The sequence below is a fragment of the Strix aluco genome, chromosome 2, assembly GCF_031877795.1.
Source record: "Strix aluco isolate bStrAlu1 chromosome 2, bStrAlu1.hap1, whole genome shotgun sequence".
Lineage (NCBI taxonomy): Eukaryota > Metazoa > Chordata > Aves > Strigiformes > Strigidae > Strix > Strix aluco.
This window is the reverse complement of record NC_133932.1, coordinates 72,388,576-72,411,034: the sequence shown is the minus strand read 5'-3', so window position 1 is coordinate 72,411,034 and position 22,459 is coordinate 72,388,576. Positions and strand designations below refer to the sequence as shown.

Genomic DNA, 22,459 nt, shown 5'->3' with positions numbered 1-22,459 from the left:
AAAGATTAAATAATAGTGACAGCTGTCAAATTCTCTGGCTCCAAGAAACTAGCTAAAGCTTACAACTGCAATTTGATCCCACACATTCACTTATGATCCAGAAGACACGAGTTACAGATTCTAAACACAAACCAAAAAACTCAAAACGTACAATGAAACTACATTCTTAGTGTTTCGGGGTCCAGAACGCATTTTAAAAAAAAAAGAAAATAATTAGAATAATCATTCAGCAAGCTCAGCTGGTAAAAAACGTCTGATTAAAATCCAACTGAGAACCACTTATAACCCCAGTCTTATCAAGACCTACCCCTCCACTTAACGTCAACTTTCATGTAGGTGACTAACTTGGACAAGACTGATAAAGCTTTCCACGGTGCTCACGCTGCAGCTAGACGGTGCTCGGCACCTTTCAGGAACCGCCCTCAGTGTGGTAATGTTATATACACTCTGCCTTTAATGATCAACAGCACGCAGCTCTTCTCCAGAACTCAGCCAGAAGCCTCCTGGCTGCTAAGTTGGTTTTGGATAAGATACCCTCCACTCTGCTGAGGATTCACACCGGCTTTCTGTTCCCCGCTGGCCTCCCGGGCAGAGGGCGAGGGCAGGAGGATCCTGGCCATGGGTGCTGTAACACAGCCCTCCCCACCTCTCCTCCTCACCCATTTACCTCCACGCAGCTCTCGACTCCCAGCACTCTAGACTCCCAGCCCCACGACAGCCATGTTAGGGGACCAAGAATCTCAACATCTATTATCTACTAATTAAAACAAACAAAACTCAACCAAAAAACCCAAACCCAGGTTGATTCTCCTATGCAAGTAGCTATAGAAAATACCAAAGTTTGGGTCAAAGACTGCAGTAAGCACCTACCTCATTGGCTCTTTTTATTATCTTGTCATCTATGTCTGTGATCCCCATCACCATGATAACTTCAATTCCAAAAAACCTAGTCATTATCCTTCGAAGTATATCAAACCTAACATAGGAGCTGGAAGAGAAAAAACATGAGCTTTTAAACATGTAGTAGTAAGAATAAACTTAAACAAAAATAACCAACAGCACTAACAGCCACAGGGACAATCTAAATACCCCAACACTTGCAATGAAAAGGTCTTCAGTGCATAAAGTGCTTTTCCAAAACCACTTACCACCTGCACAAAAGTCAAGCAAATTTCCCTTGAACTGGCCTACCCTCTTCTGGCATTAGTGACACATTACATCAAATTTTCTGAGTATTTTCTTTTGTTGCATCTCTTTATTCAAGCACCGAAGTGCATCAGAAACTATGTGAGACAGGAGACTCTCTCAAAATGAACAGTACAAAGTAAGACACATAGATCAGATATTCCTGAAATATATCCCTCGGGCTTTGTAAATTCTAACCAGTTTTCAAAAGCCACAGGGCAGGAGAACAGGGAGAAATAAAATAGGGTTCAAATGAACTTTGCTTAGGGTTGAATAACAACTAATGCTACCAGACACCAATAACCTATTTCATTCACGCACGACCACAGGTCTTTTCTGATAGCAAAGAAGAGCTGTTCTGTGAGTTATTTTATTTACACTCAAGAATAAACTCTCAAAATTATTCAGGCTCTTTGTCACAAACCAGAGTATTTAATTGCTGATAGACTGATGCACCTACAAGCTGCACAGGGCTGTGGCAGCCCCCTCTGCCGCTCACAGACTCTCCACTTGTAATTCTCAAAACATGCTTTGACTGAGTAAAACCCAATTATTAGGTGTGGTATTAGAAGGCGACTAGAGGCTCTGGGTCTGCCCTGCAAGGTGATAAGAATCCTCATCCCGCGCTGACTTTGGAGAAAACAGAGCCCGAAAGGAGACTCACAGACCTACAGGTTCCCATTTCACCCACAGTGCCGCACGAACTGCGACCCCCACGGCTGTCAGAGCAACGAAGTGCAAGCAAATATTGGAACTGGATCTGCATCCTCCCCCTTAGCTGCAGGAACCAGGTGGCATTAGGGTTCAGATTTATGGATGTCTAAAATCTTGGTGAAGAAAAATACTTCTTGCTGTTGCTGTTTGCACTATGCCCATGTTGAAAAGGGCTTTTTGAAAGCCTTGCTGCCAGGGAGATAGTTTTTAGTGAATACCAGCTCTTACTGGTAGTAAGGTTCACGTAATGTGGTGACACAATTCCATAAGAATATTAAATTGGTCTTTGGACCCTGTTCAGAGGAACAATGCCAGCATCAAAAGCTTGATATTAGATTTAACAGCCCTGCAGTTGTAGTTCCCAGAGCAGACACTAATTTCACGCTGTTCCCTCTCCTCTGATCTTCCAACTGAATCGATGGAACGAACACTGGAAGAGCCAGAGCAGATCTCCTGACACCTCAGAAAGCAGGGTCCTTACCACTGCAGGACAGAAAAAAAACCCAACAGTCAGAATCAGGTGAGTAGCAGAGCAGGCACAAGGGACTCAGTGAAACCTCCTCTCATGCTTGGTTTTATTCTTATTTCCGAGCATTCAGCCCGAAACCTGGATGCCAACCAGTCTGCAGCTCGCACCAGCATGATCAAGGCCACTCTCAGAACTGAGGGAAAAGGCGGCACTATCTGCCAGTCTGATTTTTTTTTTTCTTTATACAGAGTAAGTTTCAGGTATTGTATCAAGGCATACAGGAAGGAAGAAGGGAGAAAAATAATAATGTAATGATTTTCAAATTCTTCTCAAGGTTCTCAAGCTCATCCCCATGATTCACTTCAGCATTATTACCTGCCATGTTTGTTGTGTATGCCACAAGTCAAATGTAAAAAGAAGGGAAAAAGAAATTCTAATGATAACATGCTGCAAGAGTGCGACCAAACAACAGTATTTTACAAGAGTGGCACTGTAGCAACAGTCGTCACTCCATCTGACTTCATGCTCCTTCCCAGTGCATTTCCTGGTTGGTAGACCCCCATCAGCAGCACGCAATCCAGCTATGACTACCAAAGCTCCACAGCTGGACCTAGCTACTGGGAAAAAATATAAGGTTTTTTTTTAAAAAAGACTATAAAATCAAGAGTGCTCCACCATCCTGAACAAATCAGCTGAGCAACAGGATATCAACCCTGACACGTGCAAGACCACAGACGCTGGGAAGGAAGAGCCAACTCCTCACAGGCTGGGGGGTTTAACAGATCAGAAGAGAGAGGAAAGTCTTCAGCGCAGGCATCTTGCCGCACTACAGCGCTACAGGAACAACACGTGAAGGCGCCAAAGAGGCGTTAGGAAAAAAAAAAAAAATCTAACACAGCTACTTATCTATCTTCATGATACACCACTCCAAAGGCAATATTTGGCCTTAACTATTCTTTCTTAAATCAGTAAGTGAAGAGGTCAAACCCAGGTGGCACAGACGTACAGCTAACCTCCACATCAGGAAAGCTTGAAATTGAAATGGTGAGCAAGGGCTTCCTACTCCCCTCCTTTAATCAAAAGAGCCTGAAGGCAAGAGAATAAGGAGAACCACTGACAGAAACAGACATTCAAAAGCCACAGAGAGCTGCAAGACCAAAATGTGAAATCCTCCACCTCTGTAAACACTGCGGACAGGAGCACTTCTGCACTTCCCTCCCCTGTTGCACCATGTCAGGGAAGACAGACCCTACCGTACTAGAGAACCTCAATTGAGTGACGAAGAAAATGAATTTATTAGCATCTTTTTATGCAGTTGCTCTCAAGTGATGATTTGAAGTTGCAATTATTTCAAGGTAAACTGTTAATATAGCCTGTATTACAATAACTGTAGATTTAAATACACAGATTGCTATGATGTTTTAAATATTAAAGTTCCCGTGAAGGTACTAAGTACAATCAAAATAATTCAAGATATCGTTTTCTTGATTTTTATATCACCAGTAAAAAGCTAGGTTAATTTTCTGTTAAGACTGGACAAAAGCAAGGAGGAAGAAGACACCACCACATACACACAACACTATAGCAGCATTTCAAGAGAGGTTGCCAACAGTATTTTTACATGATTGGTATTTTAAAGCTTCCCTTTTACAGAAAGAAGGAGCAGTACCACAGTACTGCGATAGCTCAACACTGAGCAAAATTCAACATGAGTTTCTGAACGAAGTTGAGACGGGACCAGAAGCTGTGCAATGCCCTACATTAAACGGGAATTACTCAAAAACACAGCGCCTGATCTTCACACAGATGGCAATTACCTGAGAAAGCCCTGCTCTTCCAAGGAGCCCAATGGATCTTGTTCTTTTAAGAATTAGAGGAGACAGAAGCTCAAGAGCAGCTTGCACCCTGCATGTCTCCTCATCAGATGCACTGTTTTAAACCAACTGGCAGCAACGTTCCCCCGTGTATTTAGAGTACTTTTCCAAAGTTACTTATAGCAGAGTTGGTTTATTACTGTAATTATCTTAATGACCTATGAAGAAAATACTGTGCTGTTTTGTTTTTTTCTTTAAACCCAGTAAGCCACTGAACTGTCATTATGTAAAAAGGGTTTTAAACTACCTGGGCTAAGATTTAAGAACAGATTCTTTTTAATAGTCAACCCTGAACAGCTTTTCCTGGGTGCTGGCACAGCGTCCAAACCAAATTCGATGCAAAGCTATCGATTCACACAGACAAGAGGCTCTGCTCCAGGACCCCAACTCCTCTGCACCGAGAGGTCACGTTATGCCGATACGGATTTGAAACAACTCGCCCTGCCTAGCAAAAAAAGTGCACGTTCTCAATACTTAACACTACTTTGTCTCTGTCTGGGACGAGCTGCACCGACAGCCCCTTCCGTGCTTCCTGAGGCCGAGAGGAAAAAAAAAAACCACAAAAAACCAAACGGGATTTTGCCCTTTGCACGGAGCAGGAGGTGAAGAGCCGGCGGCCCCGCAGCGGCTCCAGAGGGGTCTGTCACCCGGCTGCCCTGCCGAGGGATGCCGCGCACTCCCGCCGCCACCGGGCTCCCACCCGAGACGGGACAAACCCGCCCCCCAACCGCCGTGACTCAGGACGCGACTCACCAGGCGTGCCCGAGGTGTGCCTGGTCGTACACGGTCGGCCCGCAGCTGTACCTGCGGAGAGGGGAGCCAAGCCGCGCCCGTCAGCCCCGGTCCGACGCCCCCCGTCCGCCCGCCCGCCCTCCCGCCGCCCCGCCGGGCGCTACCAGGTCGCCACTCCTTCCGCGGCCAGTACGAGCGGCTCCTTGCTCCGGCTCCGGCTGTTGTAAGCCACGATCCCGCTGTCCCGCCCCGCCGGCCGCACCCACTCCCGCCGCCGCGCCGCGCTCCAACACCGCCGCGCCGCCGCCGCCGCCTTCCCCCCGCCAGGGCCGGGGCCGCACCACCGGGCCGCGGCCGCCGCCGCTCCGCGTAGCATGGCCACGGCCCCTGGACGCGGGCGGGGAACCGGCGGCTCCGCCTCTCCGCGGGGAGGGGGCGAGGGGAGCGGGCACAACCCGCCGCGCCTGTCGCCGCGACACCCGCGCCGCCTGTGCCGGGAAACAGCAGGCGAGCGGGGTAGCTACAGCCGGCGCGGCAGGAAGAGGCGGGGCCTGCGGGCCGGGGGCGCGGCGGAGGCCAGGCCAGGCCCGGGAGTTCCTCGGAGCGGCCCCGCGGTGAGTCCGGCGGGCGGGGGAGCGGGGCTGGGGTCGGGCCGTGCCCCGCTTGATATTCGGCGGAAGTAGCGCGTACTTGTGCTTCAGCGTCACGGCAGCAGCGCGCGGTTTCTTCCTAACGGGGTTTTTAGTGGGGGTGTTTGTGGGAAATGTGGGGTACTCTAACAAAAGGGGCTCCGCTGTGTTGAGTCAGTTCGGGCAAGCGGGGGTGAAACTATTTTACGCCGCCTTTCAGGTCAGGGAACGGCAGGCAGCCTGTTAGCTCCTGAAACAAAAACGTGGTGTGACATTCCCAATAAATCAGAGTCTCAGAAACCACTTCTGCACCCCCCGTACTCCCACGTACCTGTGTAAATTCCTACCCCACCTGGATATTTTATAAAATGACATGGAACTGCTGCCAGGTACTCGGTGAGGTACCCCGGGCGTCAGCAGCTGATTGCCGAGGTCCGCTTCCTTCCCAGGGTGGGGACAAGCAAAGGGCCCGTGTTTTCTGATGATGCTTCTCTCATCTCATTGTGGATGTTTTTTTCTTTCTTTCAGAGCATACCGAGGAAACAGAGCTTAACGGGCTGCAGTGCCTTGATCCACTTCGGAAATTATGAGCTACTTAACTAGAGTGAATAACAGTATAATGGAACAGACCGAAGGGTGCCAAAAGTGTTTTTTAACTAGCCTCTTGTTTCCAAAAGTAACTATGAGCAGGTACCAAAGAAACAAGTGAGAACTCTACAAGCATATATAATATTTTCCCTGCTACTCTCCCAGCTCCCAACCAGGTGACATCCTCAGCTGAATGCTTTGGGGTTTTTCCCGCCGCCCCAGTTTTTTTACCCTCCCTCAGTAGATTAATTTGCTCTACCATTAATTTCCCCAGCCTCTCTGAACCCACATCACCTCCAGCCTCTGACAAGGAGTACTGCAGGTCCACTGCCATTTTTAGGAAGCATCCTCTTGGCCCGTGTTGAAGTTGAGGCTTATGAGCTCCAGTTGTGACCACCCTTGCTCTTGTATGAGAAGAGAGAGCGGACCGTCAGTTCCAGCACATGCTGTCTGCCCCGCTCCCGACTGTCTTCCTCCATACGAGCCTCTGACCAGGCTGTTCAGAGCGGAGCCTTTTCAGATATCCCAGACTGCTGCGTTACTCACCTGCTAAAGCACCTTCTTCGCCTCGGAGGAAGGTGATACTGAGCGATCACAGCCTTTCTTGATGGGACACCACAGGGAATAGGTCTGCCTGTGGTGAACTGCCTCACAGAAGTCTGTGTATTGTTTCCTCTTCTACCTGCCAGGGTCAGGTTTGATAGATTTTTCTCATATGTAATGTGATAATTTTAAATCATTGCTTTTACATAATAATAGATGTCTGTCTACATCTTGCTTCATTTTAGAGTATCAGATATAAAGCCCTATCAGTGACAAATGTTTTCTTTCTTAATACACACTTTCCACAATATTTTTCACTTAACAATCTTAAGTTTTTGATCAAATAAGAAACCTATTTTATGGACTTGCTAATTTGAAACTAGCTAGCACGAAAGTGAAGATACTATCCAATAACCTTTGTAAATGTTTGCTTTATATGTTTCTCAGGAAGCTTCACAAGCCAATTATTTCAGGTTCTATAGTGAGCCCTTTTTGACGTCTTTGCCGTTCAACACACATCCTGTTAAGAGTTGTCATTAACTCTGTTGTCTTCTTTGTTCTTCACGGTACCAAGCACTTTGACAGAGTCCAAATCAATACTAAGTAACAATGGATGGTTTTTAGCCTTAATTCCAGGTTTAGCTATCACGGATGAAACTACCAACAGATCAGAAAAATGCAAGAGCTTTTTCTTTCCCTGGTGGTTTCAGAAGGCTTAGTGTCTGTGCTATCTGGACTGGCTTTTAGCATTTAGTCCAGAAACCTCTATATCCTGCTATAAAACATTATTTTCTGGGGGTAGGAAAGGCCACAATTATTAAATGCCTGAAATAAACAGTTAACATCATTCACGCTTGAGGTTTGTTTTAATGCAGTAGAATAAATTCAGTGGAACTGTGGAAAGTATTCTACAAACACTGAAATACCAAAAGAATATCATTTCAAATGGAAAGCGATACTAATCCTGATGGATTAGAACCATAATTTATATATTTTAAAAATACCAGCATTCTCAGGAACAACTGGCCTATGGCTCTAAGCACACCTCTACTTAGGCCACCTGTAACTATCTCCCTTCCCAATACACTTATTCCTGGCCTGGGACATGTGGAATGAGACAATACTCATCTACTAGAGACAGAACAGCAGCAAAGGATTTTCTACCTTCACCAGGAGACTCATCTTTGCTTTTACCTGGAGTAGAAGATACCTTTAGAGGTTGCCAGCAGCTGGAGCCAGGGTGCACCTGATCGATGCCAGACCTGGGCCTGCTGTACTCCTGTTACTTCTGTATTTTCTGCTGAGTGGCTAGTAGGAGATGCGGCCTGCAGAGTGGTACATCTCTTAGCCAAAATTCCACTGAGGTGTGTCTGTCTGAGCTTCAGACCTTGTTTCAAGGGGGCATCCATGTATTTAATATTGCCAGGTCATCTTCTCACATTTTTCTTAGGAGCCCTTAAGGCTAAAACTTCATTTCTTTAAAATAAAAACTAAAACTCTGAAGTAAAGAAGTGACTCCTGAACACCTTAGAATGGGTTTATGTATTTTCCGTCCCTTTATCTGCATGCGCAAGGAGGCAATGTTTCCCCTCCGGGCTTGAAAAGGGAAAACCTGATGGAAGCACAGCTGTGTGTGCTCTCCACCAGCAGCTCTGCAAAACCTCTGTGGTGGGCAGGGAGGATCTTCGGCGTTCTGGCTCACCTGGCTCCTGACGTATTTTCCAGTTTCCAGTCCCAGGACTACCTACAAGATTTGTCCCCAGAGGTAAAATCAGTGGTCAAATCCCAGAGCGTGTTTTGTATCATAAGTAAATAAAAATTAAGTTACAAATTCTTTTTTTTCCTTTCTATTTATTATTAGGAGATACATGCTTTGTAAGGTTTTACGGTTTTCCCCCTACGGCTAAAGATGCTGCATTTTTCTTCTAAAAAATTAAACCATACTGTCTTAGAATTGTTGACAGAGGAGAAAGGCTGCATTTGTTGTGTTATCAAGAGCACGTTTCTGGTATCTGTGGCCCTTCTTGTCAGATTCTAGTTCAGGAACCTGGCAAGGAAGCTGAACCTGAGAAAATAAGGGGGAAAAAGGTAGTAAAGATAAACTACAAACCAAAAGCAAAGATGAGCTAAATCCACTGCAGTGAACTGAATTTTTCATAGCACTCTGTAGTAGTCTGTAATAACAGACACATTTTGACTTACCTTTTATAGTCCTTTTATTTTTACAAAACCTAAGTGCGTAACAGTTTGTCTAAGAATCCCGTTTAATTTTTAAAAGGAGAATAAAAATTGTCTCAAGCTTATTACAAATGCTTGCCTCAGAAGTACTGTAAATGGTGAGTGGCCATTCCCCAAAATATTCATGACGTAAAGAGTATGTTTTATGAAAGAGAAATCATCTTGAGATACCTATTCTAAAAGAGTGATTCTGGGGAAATGGAATAAAACCAGAAAAGAAATTTCATTGGTGGACATAAAGAACAAAATAAACTTTCCTGCTCTTATCAAAAGCTGGACCTTGAGTTTTTAACACCGTCTACTATTTTTCAGACAACCTGCCTGCCAACTGCTCTAACAAATGCTACCTGTTTTTCATCAGAAGTGTTTGGGTCCTGTGCCACAGTTTACAGAAACAAGCCTGAGGGTTAGTCAGGGGTCAGATTGGTGCCTTTGCCAGTGGTTTCCAGCTGTTGAGGTGTCTCTCTCTTGAACACACTGCGGGAATGTGGAGCCCGCAGGAATGGAATAAGCTCCCCTTGATCTGTGTTGACTCCGTGCTGGGACAACTCGGATGTCCTTGTGCCTTGGCCTTGTACTGCAGCACACAATTACTAGTTCCAGTCAGAATTTTTCACTTGCCTTTAATGCAGGTGCTGTTTAAGCTCTCTAGGTACAGCAGGTGCAAGAAAGAGATGGCAGCAGCCAGAAAACAGGTGTGAAAAGAGGCAGTGAGTGCAACAGACTCAGGGCAAGAGGAAGAGATGAGGAGCTGTATCCAGTGAAATACCCATTTTCTTAAGTAGGACTTGACTTTTTTAAAAAAAAAAAAAAAAGTTTAGAATGGCAGGCCTACGTTAGGGGAGTGTTTGGGAAGTTCAGGAAGTCCTTGAGCCTTTACTGGGAAGCAGAAAAAAGACCAGCTCAGCTAGATTTGTTTTCCAGATTTTAGAATCCATTAATCCCACATCATTTGCTGACACGAAAAGGTATTTCTGGCCCAAATATCTGTAAATGGTGTATGCTATTCAGACAATGCATATTGCATGAAAGCATGAACTATGACTTGTCTGGTGGTCTTCATACCTGCAAACCTCAGCTCTGCTCATCTTGCATGTTAACCTTTTGCAGTTTTATTTCAAAACCTTCAGCCATAAGCAAAATGAATAGACTTGTAAAATTCTGTTATCATCACCCAGGTAAGTACGAATTTAGCCTCATAAAGAATAAACAGACAAACAAGCAAAAAAAGCCCAAACCCGTATGTGACTGTAGAAGAGTGGGATTAAGCTATTAAATGGTGAGGAAACAGCAGTTCATTGGAAGGAATAACTCATCTGATTCGTCTGTACCTTTAAAGTATAATGACTAACAATCAGAAGACACTATCTTTTCTAATAAACAGAGACACGGCTGTAGTGATTACACAGTATTTCATAGAGCAATATTCAACTAAGGCAGAGAAAGGAGGCAGCCAGAATATCTTTGTTTTGGAGGTCTGGGATTTTATGGTACTCATATTGAGAATTCTGAACTTTATGCTGATGAGCTGGAATAACCATAATGACTGGAATAACTATAATTATGAGAATATTTCTATGTTATATGAAGTATATGTGATATTATATATGTACATAATGTATACATAATACGTTTCACAGCAGTTGTGTGAGTTGTTGATCTGGTTATAGGTTCCCTTGATCCCATTGCTGTGAGTTTAGACATTTAGTAAGGTAACAGCTTCAAGCAACTGTTGAAAACCCCAGAGATTTGGGTTTCTAGACAGGAAAGATTTCTTGTAATCAGAACGAAGGGGCTTGGGAGCAGAAGGAGGGGAGTTAGATACTTTATCCTCCTGTGAAGTACAAAAAATAGGAAGATAACAAAGCCCACAAGTCTCTTCCTTCTTTGAGGTGTGGCAATCATTCCTACACTTCTACTTGTGAGTGTTCCACCAGAGTAAGAAACGGGCCCCTAACATGAAAAAAGAACTGAAACTCCATTCAAAAGCTCCCATCTCTCACCTACTGCAGTTCAGAGAGAAGATGCCAAAATAGAAAGAAAGCAGAGGAGGAGAAGGAGGAAAAGCAGAGATGGGCAACTGGTGTCAGCTCCATATCTTCCAAAACTTTCCACCCTGGAGATGCACACATATACCTGATTCCCTGCCCTCCTGCCAACTTCCCAAAATGATGGCTGGCATGCTGCTGAGCCTAGAGGGGGGTGCCGAGAATAGATACTTCTGGGTACAGGAATATTTGATTACAGAACTACACAAAGCACTGAGAATCATCTTTGGGGAACTGTGAAAGGGGACCCTCAAAGTGTACACCAAATGCATTCTCAGGTGAGCTCCATCCCACCCTTTCCACAGAACTTGTACAGAGTTTGATGATGTTTTTTTTCTGTCACTCTTCTGGCAACATATGAGAGACTAATGAAGGAAGATCTATCACTTTTAAGAGGCAGATGACACCAAGCTCTCTCTCCTCAGTGCATCCAAGACTATCAATACTTTTAAGCAAATTACTGAAGTCTAGCAGGCCACAACTAGACTTGAAAGTTGTACCTTTCTAATTTTTTTTTGTCTGCAAGCAAGTGTTATGGTTTAACCCCAGCTGGCAACTAAGCACCATCCAGCTGCTCACTCACTCCACCCCAGGGTAGGATGGGGGAGAGATTCAGACAAGTAAAAGTGAGAAAACTCATGGGTTGAGATAAAGACAGTTTAATAGGTAAAGCAAAAGCCACGTGCACATGCAAAACAAGGAATTCATTCACTTCCCATGGGCAGGCAGATGCTCAGCCATCTCCAGGAAAGCAGGGCTCCATCATGTGTGACTTGGGAAGACAAAGGCCATCACTCTGAATGTCCCCCTCTTCCTTCTTCTTCCCCCAGCTTTATATGCTGGGCATGATGTCATATGGTCTGGGATGTCCCTTTGGTCAGTTGGGGTCAGCTGTCCTGGCTGTGTCCCCTCCCAACCCCTTGTGCACCCCCAGCCTGCTCGCTGTGGGGTGGGGTGAGGCAGAAAAGGCCTTGACTCTGTGTAAGCACTGCTCAGCAATAACTAAAACATCCCTGAATTATCAACACTGTTTCCAGCACAAATCCAAAACATAGCCCTTACCAGCTACTGTGAAGAAAATTAACTCTACCCTGCCAAAACCAGCACAAGGAGGGACAGAAGTTTAGTAAATTAGCAGGTACTTTTACAAACTGATTTCTTATTTGTATGTGTAATTATTACTGTGTGCTTAGAATGGTGGTTAACTTTTTTGCAAGAATTACTCTTTTCAGAACTCATCTGAATTCTTTTCAGATGTCTTGCCTCTACTGAGTCATAATTGTTGGCTTGGGTTCTTACACTAGCCAGGGGACTGTTAACTACCTTTAATTGCTGACAGTAGCTCAGCTTCTTCAAGGCAAGGGTGAAACATGCTGTAACTACCAAGGCGGTGCCAACAATTTAGAATAGGTGTTCCCAGGCTAGTGCTGCCATTACACAACTCCTTCTCAATGCCACCGTAAACCAGAGCACGCAGGTCCAGAAACACTGGCTTGGAGCACTGCCTAGATGCTGTAGTACTCATCATAATTTACATATGTAAGATTTCAGGTTTTCAAGGTTTACATCAGCAAGTACAGCAACTCATGGAAACGGAAAATGAGGGGAAGAAAAGAACGGAGAACTTACAGGTATCTTCAGAAAACGAGTAACTGCCCTCTGAAATCTGCCCAAAGCAGTGGGGCAGGGTCAGTTCAAAATAGACTTAGTCTCCAGTATCATCTCCACTCCTCAGAAGTATTTCTGTGCCTGGCTCGCACTGGAGGGAATCAGTAAATGACTGCCTGTGCTCCCCTGAAAACCCCACTCTGGCCATTCCGACACCGAGTTGATGACAGCAGCAGAAATACTTACATGGGGTTAAGATGCTGAGGTCCTTAGTCAGGCCGTCGCTCCCTCTGTTCCCTACAACTAGAAGCAGAACATCAGTGCCTCAATAAACAACGACTGTACCAGCAAGTCTGAGCGTTTAGAAATGATGAGTCAGTCTCCCCTAAATTAGGGGATTGCCAGTGACGTTTTTTAAAAAAATAAGAGGCAGAAAGCGTGCGTTGTTTTGCTTCGCTGGAGGGAGCCGGGGTAGGTTTTCCAGGCCCGCCTTCCCCACTCCTCGCTACCCGACACCGCCGATCCTGGCGGGACCGGGTGCCTGCGGGCTCCGGGGACTTCCCGAGAGGAAGCGTCAGGTAAACGCGACCGCATCTCCCTAATGAGGGACGAGATGAAACCGCCGGCGCTGGGAACATCGCTTCACACCGCCGGAGCGGAGCCCGCCCTGCGCGGCCCCGCAGGCGGGGCCGGGCCCGCCACCACCCCTCAGCACCTCCCCTGAGCGCCCGCCCCGCCTCCCGCCGTCGTCGGGAGGGAACGCGGCGAGGGGCGACCCCGGCGCCTGAGGGGGGAGCGGGGCAGGCGACGGGCAGGGGCGGTCATCGTCGGAGAGCAGGGCTTTCCCGGCCCCACCAGGTGTACCTGCTGCCGCTCGGCCCCCGGCGGGGCAGTGAGAGGGGGAAAGACGGATTTGGCAGCCCCGGTGGGCTCGGGGGAGCCCGGGGAGGAGCGAGGGTCTGATCTTTCCCGCGCCCCCCAGACCGGCGCGTTACCGGCCGGGCCGTGGCGGGGCAGCTGCTGGGTACGAACGGCTACGGCAGCACCTTCAGGAAACAAAGGAAACCCCCGGCGAGCCCCAGCCCCGGGAAGGGTGACCGCCAGCGGGGTCCTTCCTCACGGCCCGCGGGCCACCCGGGCGGGAGAACTCGAGCGGCACGGGGCTGTTCCCGGCACCCTTTCACCTTCTCCTTCTCCCCAGAGCGCTCAGAGCCCTCTCCGCCGAGCGCCCGGGCGGAGCGGGAGCAGCCCCAGGGCGCTCCCCCCGGCCCGACAAGCCCCGCTAACCCTCCCCTGGCCGCCGCCTGCCGCAGGGGTAAGCCCGCCCGCCAGCGCGCATGCGCCGACGCCCGGGAGCCGCTGGGAAACGTAGTGCGATCCCGTCCGTGACAGACGGCTCCATCTTCTCCCCGTGCTGCGCGGAGTGCGCATGCGCCCGCCCGTTACCGCCCCTTCTGCCGCGGCCGGTATCCCGGGCAGCGTTGTCACCGCGGCGCCCGCCCTCCCGCCCTCTCGGCAAGGATTGGCCGAGGGAGCTGCGGGGCGGGACACGAGGGAAGAGGCGATTGGCTGGGGCGGGTGTCACCCGCCGCGGGGATGATTGATGCGGTTGCCCGCTGAGGAGGGAGGCAGCGTTTCTCCTCAGCGTCCGGCGCCGCGCCGGGTACAGCCCTGCCCCCAAAGCGGGGTGGCGGCGTCGCATGGTTCCCGGTGCCCCCCTCTCCCCGTCCCTCCTGGGAAAGCCCTCGGGGCTGCTCCTTTCTGGGGCGAGCGCGGCCTCTGCACCGGCTCGCAGACGGCAAGAGACTCCTCTAAAGTCCGTGTCCTACCGCAAAAGCATCCAACTTCCCCCGCTCGCCAGCCCCGCGCCGCGCACTCTCCCCTCAGCCTCCCCGCCGGCCGCTCGCCTCGCAGCGTCCGCGCAACTTCACCGGAGCCTCCGCCTTCCCCCCTCACCCCCCCCCCCCCCCCACACACCCCGCACCCCCCCCCCCCCCCCCCCGCCCGGCCGCGGGGGCTTCCTCCCTACGCCGGCACCGAGCCGCCCACCCCCGCGCTACGGCCGCATCCCCGCCGCCTTCCCTCCCCAAACGTGAGTAAGGGGAGGAGGGACGATGAATATGCAGAGGAGCGCTCGCCCCGCCGCGGTTCCGGGAGGGGGAGGGGGGTAGCGAGGGGTGTGTGTGTGTGTGTCGGTGTGTGTGCGGTGTGTGTGTACACAGCGCTGGGAGGGGTGCGCATGCGCCGTGCGTGGCGGGGCTGAATGTTTCCCAAGTGTTTGAAACTGGTATTTGGGTTTTCCACGTTGGATCAAGTGCGGCGTATAGGAGCGAGGAGGCTGCGTTAATATCACCGGGGAGCGGCGGCGGCGGTGAGGAGAGCGGGGAAGGGGGGAGCGGAGGAGAAGCGGAGCAGAGCGGCGCTGGCGCATGCAGAGGGGCTGCCGCTGCTTCTGACAGACACTTTGCAGAGCACATTTTGTTTCCAGATTGTTTCGGAGGAGCTGGTTTAAGCCCCCCTCCTTTCTCCTCCTCCTCCCCCCCCCCCCCCCCCTTCACACACACACACACACAAATCCCTCTGATTGTTCCTACCACCTCCTTCGTGAATTACCCACAACGACAGCCATTCAATCAGCTGCTGCTGGCTGTAGGGGACTAGCGGAGGGTGTGTGTGTGTCTCTCTCCCTCTGTTTCACACAAGAGGAGTCAGATGTAGCTTCTCTCGGTTTTTTGGGGGAGCTACAGAGAGAGGTGGGCAGGGAGTGAGCCGTTCATCGGGGTTACCGTCTTTGGAGGGAGCAGCACTTGCTCTCGCACAGACAGGGAGAGAGGTGTGGGGAAGGATATTTTTTTTTCTTTGCCGGATGAAAATGTTGAGTCCTGCAAACGGAGACCAGCTTCACCTAGTGAACTATGTGGAGGATTATCTGGACTCCATCGAGTCTATGCCCTTCGATCTGCAGAGAAATGTCTCCTTGATGAGGGAAATTGACGCCAAATATCAAGGTAAGTGCTTTCTATATATGCGTGTGTGTGTCCGTGTGTGTGGTATGGGGCTCGGGGGGGGGAGGGTGTCTTTCCCTTTCTTTTCTTCAGAGCTGAGCCTCGGCTCCGCTTGCCCCTCTGCACCCCACAGGGATGGTAGTTTTATTTTTGGGAGGTGAAAGGAGAGAGAAAGCCAGGAGGAGAGATCCGAGGAGAGAGAGGGGCTGATCTGCAGCGTTAGCTCTTGTCATGGGGCGGAACAAAAGGTCTCCGGCTTCTCTTATTAAGCAAGGACTCTGCTTTTCTGTGTAAATTGCTGGCCAAGAAGGCGGGGGCAGGGAAGTGGGGTGTGCGGTGCACAAAGGGGGGCCGTCCCCGGCCGTGGGGCTGAGGTGGAAGGGTTTCGGGGTACGGAAGAAAGTGCTGGGTGGACAGAGAGGGAGAGATTACAGCACAACATTTAGGAATGTACAGTATTCATTATGGCTGTAGTAGGGGAGAGAGGCAGCTAGTGAGGGAGGGAGGGAAGGAGGGAGGGAGGGAGGAGAGGGGGGTTAGGCGAGAGTGGGGGGCAGGGTGTGCTTTCTTCGCTCCCTCCTCGGTGGGTTTCGTTTCACCCCGTAAAACAGCCCCGCTCCGTGGGGCGGGGGGGACGGGACTGGCGTGTGCGGTGGGGGGGGGGTACGGTCGTCTTTACGGATGTGCTGGCTGAAGTGCCCCCTCCCTCTCCCTCCCCGTGCCGCCGGCACTCGGGGCACGCCGTCCCCTTGCCCCACGGGCGGAGGGAAGGAGAGGCCGGTTTGTGCAGGGCTCGGGGCAGCTTTGTCACTTGCTTGCTTGTGTCCGCTCGGGAAGGGGGGAGGGGAGGGCTTTATTCGGTGCCGCCGGCAGCGGTGACAGCCGGGGCGCCGGGCGCGGAGGACCCCCTCTCCCCGCGCCCCCGTGCATGTGGCCTTAGGGGGCGGTGGGCAGCGAGCCCTCTGCCGCTCCCCCAGCCGCTCATCGGGGCAGGGAGCCCGACGGCTCCCGGGGGAAGGGGCCGGGGGAAACTTCCTCGGGAGACGGTCGTCGCCGCCGCGGGGGGCGCGGGCGGGCAGGGAGGGAGGGAGGGGCGGGCAGGAGAGGAGGAGAGGGCAGGGCGGGCAGCGCGCCTCTCACGCGCGCCGGGCACGCGCCACCACCACACACAGCGGGCGCCTCCGCGCTTTGCTGGGAAAGCAGCGTCGTTGCGGCTTTTATCAACGCCCCTCGTTAACATAGCGCGGCTGGCCCCGCCCCCCGGCGGGGCTGATAGGGCGGAAGCGTCCCCACGGGCCGGCCGCGGCCCACCTCCTCCTGCCGATTGGTCCTCGGGCCGGGCTGTTCCGCCTTATGCCCCGCCTCCTCGTGACGTTCGAGCAGCAACTTTTCTGTGGGGTTGATTTGAATATCTCGGCCTGCCCCGGCCTGTGGGTTCTGATTGGCTGGGGCGGCGGCAGCGGGCGGGCCAACCTTGGGCGTTCGGAGCGTGACTGACGTGTTCTCGGGACTGGGGACGCGGCTCTTCCCGCCTCCTCTTGCTTGTGAATGGCGCGACGGTGCCGGAGGGGGCGGGCGCAATCTCCCTCTGCCCGCTGTGATTGGCTGGTTGACTTTTTTTTTAAATTATTATTTTTTACTCTTCTGGTTCTTTCTGGTTCCGATTGGGAACAGCGGGACAGCAGGGGCGGACGCTCCCCGTCGGCGGCTCTGATAGGCGCGAGGGTGGGCGGGCCGCCGCCCCTCTCCGCCCGGTCGCCGCCGCCTCCTCCCGCGCCCCTCCTCCCCCGCTTCCTCCGGCTGTCCTGCTACGCTGCGGACCGGGGAGACCGCCGCCGGTTTCCTGCCGGAGAACAATGGCTGCTCCGTCATTTCCGGGGCGGTGCCGCCGCGCTGGTTGCTAGGAGAAGGCGGGTCTCCTGGCCCGGTGGGACGAGGCCGCTTCCCGGGACGGGCGGGCGCTACCCCCTACGTTAGGAGCGTTAGGGCCCGCCGCGCCGTCATGGCGGCGCCTGGCGCCACTCCCGCCCCGGGCCTGGCGCGGAGCACGCGGGTTGCCGGGCCCGGCGGGGGGCGGAGCCGCCGGGGCGGGGCGGGGCCAACTCCGCGGCGGGGGCGGGGGCTCACGGGCGGCCCCGGAGGCGGCGGGTGGCGCCGCAGAGGGGCGGGGAGGGAGCCGGGGCCGGACCCGCGCCGGGCCGGGAGAGCGGCTTTCGCCCGGGTCCGGCACGCCGTCGTCCCGGCGGAGGTGGCCTCCGCGGGTAGCGCCCAGTCAGGCGGCCGGAGGCGGCGGCGGCGGAGCACGGACATCCATCCTGGCGTGGCTTCTGGCCCTCCCGCCTGCGGAGGTGCCTCTCGCCCTGGCGGCGGTGGGGGGTCCCGGGGTGCGTGGGCACGCAGCCGTCACGGCTGCGTCTGGGCCCCCGTGAGGGCCGCGGAGCTGTTCTGCGAATAAAGCTTTTCACAACATACGGCACCTCTTTTTGGTTTTTTTTTTTGGTATTATTTGAATGGCGCCTGCGATGTTGGGAGCGTGCATTCACAGCTGGTGAACAATTGCGTAACACACAAATGGCACAAAACTCTGCTTTCTGGTCTTTCTGTTACAGCACGCCAGGGGAAAGCAGTTTTTTGGAATTCCTATAAACGCAGCCTCCTCAGGGCGGGCAGCTTCCGCTGAGCGTGCTGGTGTGAGGAACGGCGGCGCAGCCCTCCTCCGAGCTGTAGTAGCCAGCTGTCAAGCTGCTGCTTTTAGCAGGAGCAGTGCTCGAATATAACATTTTTCCACCACTGATTCTCAGCAGCCCTTTCTGTTTGCCTGCGTTTGTGAAAAGGCTCCTTTCGCACGGTGTCTGCACACACCAAACGTGGCAGTGCCCGAGGACGCGCTCCGCAGGGTTTTGCAGAGTTCAAGATCATTGCAGCCAACTCTTTTCTCCTGCATAATACAGCTGTTTCAGGAGGTGCTGTGGTGCTGTAGTGTTAATGTGTGTGTGCAATACTAGAATGGAAGTTTTCGTAATGCCTAACTTAAGTCATTAATTATTTTGTGGTATCAAGAGAGTGTTCTTCATGAAAGATGCCTGCCTACCAGACTGAGATGGGTTAAACCGATGACATCACTCAAGTGCCAAAATTTAGAACATAAAACTTCTGCATTTCAGCCACTGAAAATAATTAGCACTTGATTTTTAGTCTTCCTGAATGCTTAATCTTCTGTACGTTGGAGGTTTTTTTGCTGGTGGTGGTAGGGATGGTTTGGGGTTTTGGGGTTTTTTTTGTTTGTTTTGGGTTTTTTGTAGTTAGAAAAAAAGGCATTTGCTGAAGATAATAATGTACTGAAATACTAATTTTGGTCAGATAGGTTATATTGCAGTACCAGCTGACAGGTCATGCTTAACCGATGCGGGAAGCGTAGACTGCAGCTATAAAAACTAAAGTAAAACTTGCATAAACTTTCCATTGTCTTCACTAGAAATCAGGAATGCATGTGTTCAGAAAATCTCCCCAGGCAAGACAAAACCTAAATCACAGGATAACTATTAGTTGCATATGTGTCGCTTATGCATATGTATCTCTTAATTTAAAAAAAAAAAAAAAAAGTATAAAAAAAGTTTTGGTAATACCATTTGCATGTATAAGGATCCTGGTTTCTGTTAGGTCAATTGAGGTTAGATTTTATATCTCAATATATTTTGCTTCTCTAAGGCAGAATGCTCTAAGCTGTGAGAAAGGGAAAAATCAGAGAAGAAAGGATATGCAGGAAAAACATTCTGCATGTTTTTGAGCACTCAATATGGAAATGCTGAGTGTCCTGTATGTTTCAGTTGGTTTGAGTATTGCAGTGAAGCTCAGAAACATCTGCTTAAAAATAGGTTTCTAGAACAATTCTCGAAACTTTTAACATTTTTGTGCACTGTTCTTTCTTAGAAACTGTTGGAACAATCCTTGAGCTGCAGTTCAAGATCTAACGTATTTTTGGTGTTAGCATTTTAAATTGGAAGCTTTACCTGCCCCAATTGTTGCATATCATCTTTAATGTTATCTTCTAACTTTTTCATTCTCCTTCTCTGCAGTGAATATTTAATGAAGATTATGTTTCTGTGTTTTAAAAAGTAAGCAACAGGTATTTTACAGAAAATATCACGAGGAAATCATCTAGACATCTTGGATATTGTAATCCTAATTCTGTAGTCCTAGAGATTTAAGTGGCCTCACATTTTCAGCAAAAGCAACTCAGCAGTATTGGATGAAACTTGCCATAGCTTAGGGTCTACCCCTGTGCATTTGAAGTTCTCCTGCATCAGCCATCAAGTATGATAGTGATTATTAACGCAGTATCTGATTTCTACACTGGTTTGTACTTTCTTTCCTACTCTCTTTCTCCCACTCTCAGTCATTCACTCAAAATATTAATTTATTAAACAGAAAATGTCCAGGAAAGCAATCTATGAGTTTCCCCTCTAATTTTACAATGAATTTTGGAACGTTTGATGGTGTGTGTATATTTGTTTAGTTAGTAGTTTTTGATTACTGATAAGTTTAAAGGGAAGAATTGTCAACACGCATAAAATTATATTTAGTCAGTCACTTTTTTTTTTTTCCAAATCAGCATTTGCATTCTCTTCCTGCGGGACTGAGTAGATCAAAAGTAATCCACTGGCGTCATGATCCCCTTGTCAGATACCAGCTTCAGGGAATCTGTCTTTGATCAGCTTTGTGAGTTACAAAAAGGTGTTGCTGCATGGAAGGAACAATATAGGAAGGGTTTGTTTCACCATTCCCTCTGTTGAAAATATTATTTATAGTTTTTATTTCTTCCTTGCAGAGATTCTGAAGGACCTGGATGATTACTATGAAAAATTTAAACGAGAGACAGATGCCGTGCAGAAGAGAAGAATGTTGCACTGCATACAGAGAGCCTTGATTCGGAGTCAGGAACTGGGAGACGAGAAGATCCAAATCGTCAGTCAGATGGTGGAGCTCGTTGAGAACAGAACCAGGCAAGTGGACAGCCACGTGGAACTGTTTGAGACTTGTCAAGAGACTAATGATACCACTGGAAACAGCGGGAAAGCCAGCCAAGATAAGTCAAAGAATGAGACAATCGCACAGGCAGAAAAGCCCAACAATAAGAGATCGAGGCGGCAAAGAAATAATGAGAATCGAGAAAATGCTTCAAATAATCATGATCATGATGACATCACCTCAGGAACTCCAAAGGAGAAGAAAGCAAAAACGTCCAAGAAGAAGAAACGGTCCAAGGCTAAAGCAGAGAGGGAAGCTTCTCCCCCAGACCTTCCTATTGACCCTAACGAGCCAACATACTGCTTGTGCAACCAAGTCTCCTATGGAGAAATGATAGGATGCGATAATGATGAGTGCCCCATTGAGTGGTTTCACTTTTCCTGTGTGGGACTCAATCATAAACCAAAGGGCAAATGGTACTGCCCCAAATGTAGAGGAGAAAATGAGAAAACTATGGACAAGGCATTGGAGAAGTCTAAAAAAGAAAGGGCCTACAACAGGTAGTTCGTAGACTTTTCACAGCAAAGAAAAATAAAACCACCAAACCAGTGTATTTATTGTCAGTGTCACCTTTGTTGAGGTGAAAGGATTGTAAAATGTATATTTTTAAAGGAGGTTTAAAACTGAACCATTCCTGTTATAGGGACGGCAATAAGCAATTTTGTTTTTCATTTGGTAAACTGTAACAAGAATGTGGTCTGTGGACCAGTGTATTCCAAAAAGTAAAGTTATAAGAGTTTAAACTGAATATTCAGGTGGGTCTTAAAAGATAAATTAATATCTTTTTTTTTTTCCTTCAGTGCTGGTAGCACTCTACCCATTAAAATTTTGATGACAAATATCTCTGAAATGTAATTTCGTTTTCTTTATTGAAAAATGTTATTTACTTTTTGAGCAAAATTGTTAAATAGTTTAGCCATCTGGTTGTATCTGAATAAAGCTGCAATACATTACAAATGTAACTTCTTTTGGTGATAAGCAGTGCAAGAGCAAACAAAAGGAGGGTCAAATTTGGTTCCTGCTACAAAGTGTCAGTATAACAGTTCAATAGAAAATGTTTAAATAGGCTTAGAGGATTATTTTTTAAAAAAAAGTTAATGGTTAAATTTTACACAACAGATATTTTATATGCTGGCCACGTACCACAAGGGCCATTTTAAAATGATTGAATATGTTTTATATTTAACCAGGAAGTGGTTTAGTAATGAGACTTAACATAAATGAAGCTTTATACTGTCACAGATAGTAGTGTAGCAATCCTTAATTTGTTTAAGTTGTATAAATGTACATTTTTAAGTGGAGTTGCACTTACTGTATTATACCTGGAAATGCAGCCAAATGCCATTGTGTAACCAATGTGCATTTCCTGCTGTATGTATGAAAATTGTACAGCTGTGATATTAAGAAATAAATGAAACAACTTTGACAGTTTGCTTCTTTAACAATCATGTTTAATGATCATTCATATATCTTAAAAAAAAATTGTCTTTAACCTCAGCAGCTTCAGCAAGCTGCTGCTAGGAAGCCTGAAACTGTTGTAGTGGTAACCAAATTACAGTTCTGATAATGAACCTTCATAGACCGTATGGCCAGCAAGGTCGTAGGAGAGCAAAAATAGCATTTAAGTTTCCATCCAAATCCGCTCTTTTTGTGCTTGCAGTCACTCCCAGACCCAGACATTTATCTAAAAATTGATAGTATAGAGCTGGTCTTGTTAGGTTTTTTTCATGCTTTTACACTATGGATATAAATTATTCCATGTCTGTTATCAGCAGAAAGATCTTTTGTGTTACAGCAT

General features: G+C 49.0%; 2 protein-coding genes and 1 long non-coding RNA gene across 7 annotated transcripts in view; 2 read left to right on the top strand and 1 right to left on the bottom strand.

Moving 5' to 3' along the window:
* The window catches only part of CARS2 (cysteinyl-tRNA synthetase 2, mitochondrial), a 38,491-nt gene extending 33,137 nt beyond the window's left edge, over positions 1-5,354 (bottom strand). For 3 of the 5 annotated variants that reach the window (XM_074815306.1, XM_074815309.1, XM_074815307.1), the window contains exons 1-3: positions 5,139-5,354; positions 4,996-5,046; positions 871-988 (exon numbers count right to left, since the gene is read on the bottom strand). In XM_074815306.1, coding sequence (XP_074671407.1) covers positions 871-988; positions 4,996-5,046; positions 5,139-5,350 — 381 coding nt within the window. In that variant the 5' untranslated portion in view covers positions 5,351-5,354. The remainder of the gene's footprint in view (positions 1-870; positions 989-4,995; positions 5,047-5,138) is intronic. The other 2 variants (XM_074815308.1, XM_074815311.1) reach the window with 2 other exon arrangements.
* A 105-nt stretch (positions 5,355-5,459) lies between these two features.
* Positions 5,460-8,568, top strand: LOC141919532 (uncharacterized). The gene is made up of 3 exons (XR_012621999.1): positions 5,460-5,588; positions 6,132-6,367; positions 6,466-8,568. It is a non-coding gene; the product is annotated as an uncharacterized LOC141919532 (long non-coding RNA).
* A 6,251-nt stretch (positions 8,569-14,819) lies between these two features.
* On the top strand, positions 14,820-22,087 carry ING1 (inhibitor of growth family member 1). Its single transcript, XM_074815295.1, has 2 exons — positions 14,820-15,636; positions 20,462-22,087. The coding sequence occupies exons 1-2, from the start codon at positions 15,495-15,497 to the stop codon at positions 21,163-21,165; spliced, it is 846 nt and encodes a 281-aa protein (XP_074671396.1). The 5' UTR covers positions 14,820-15,494; the 3' UTR covers positions 21,166-22,087.
* The last annotated feature ends 372 nt before the right edge of the window (positions 22,088-22,459 follow it).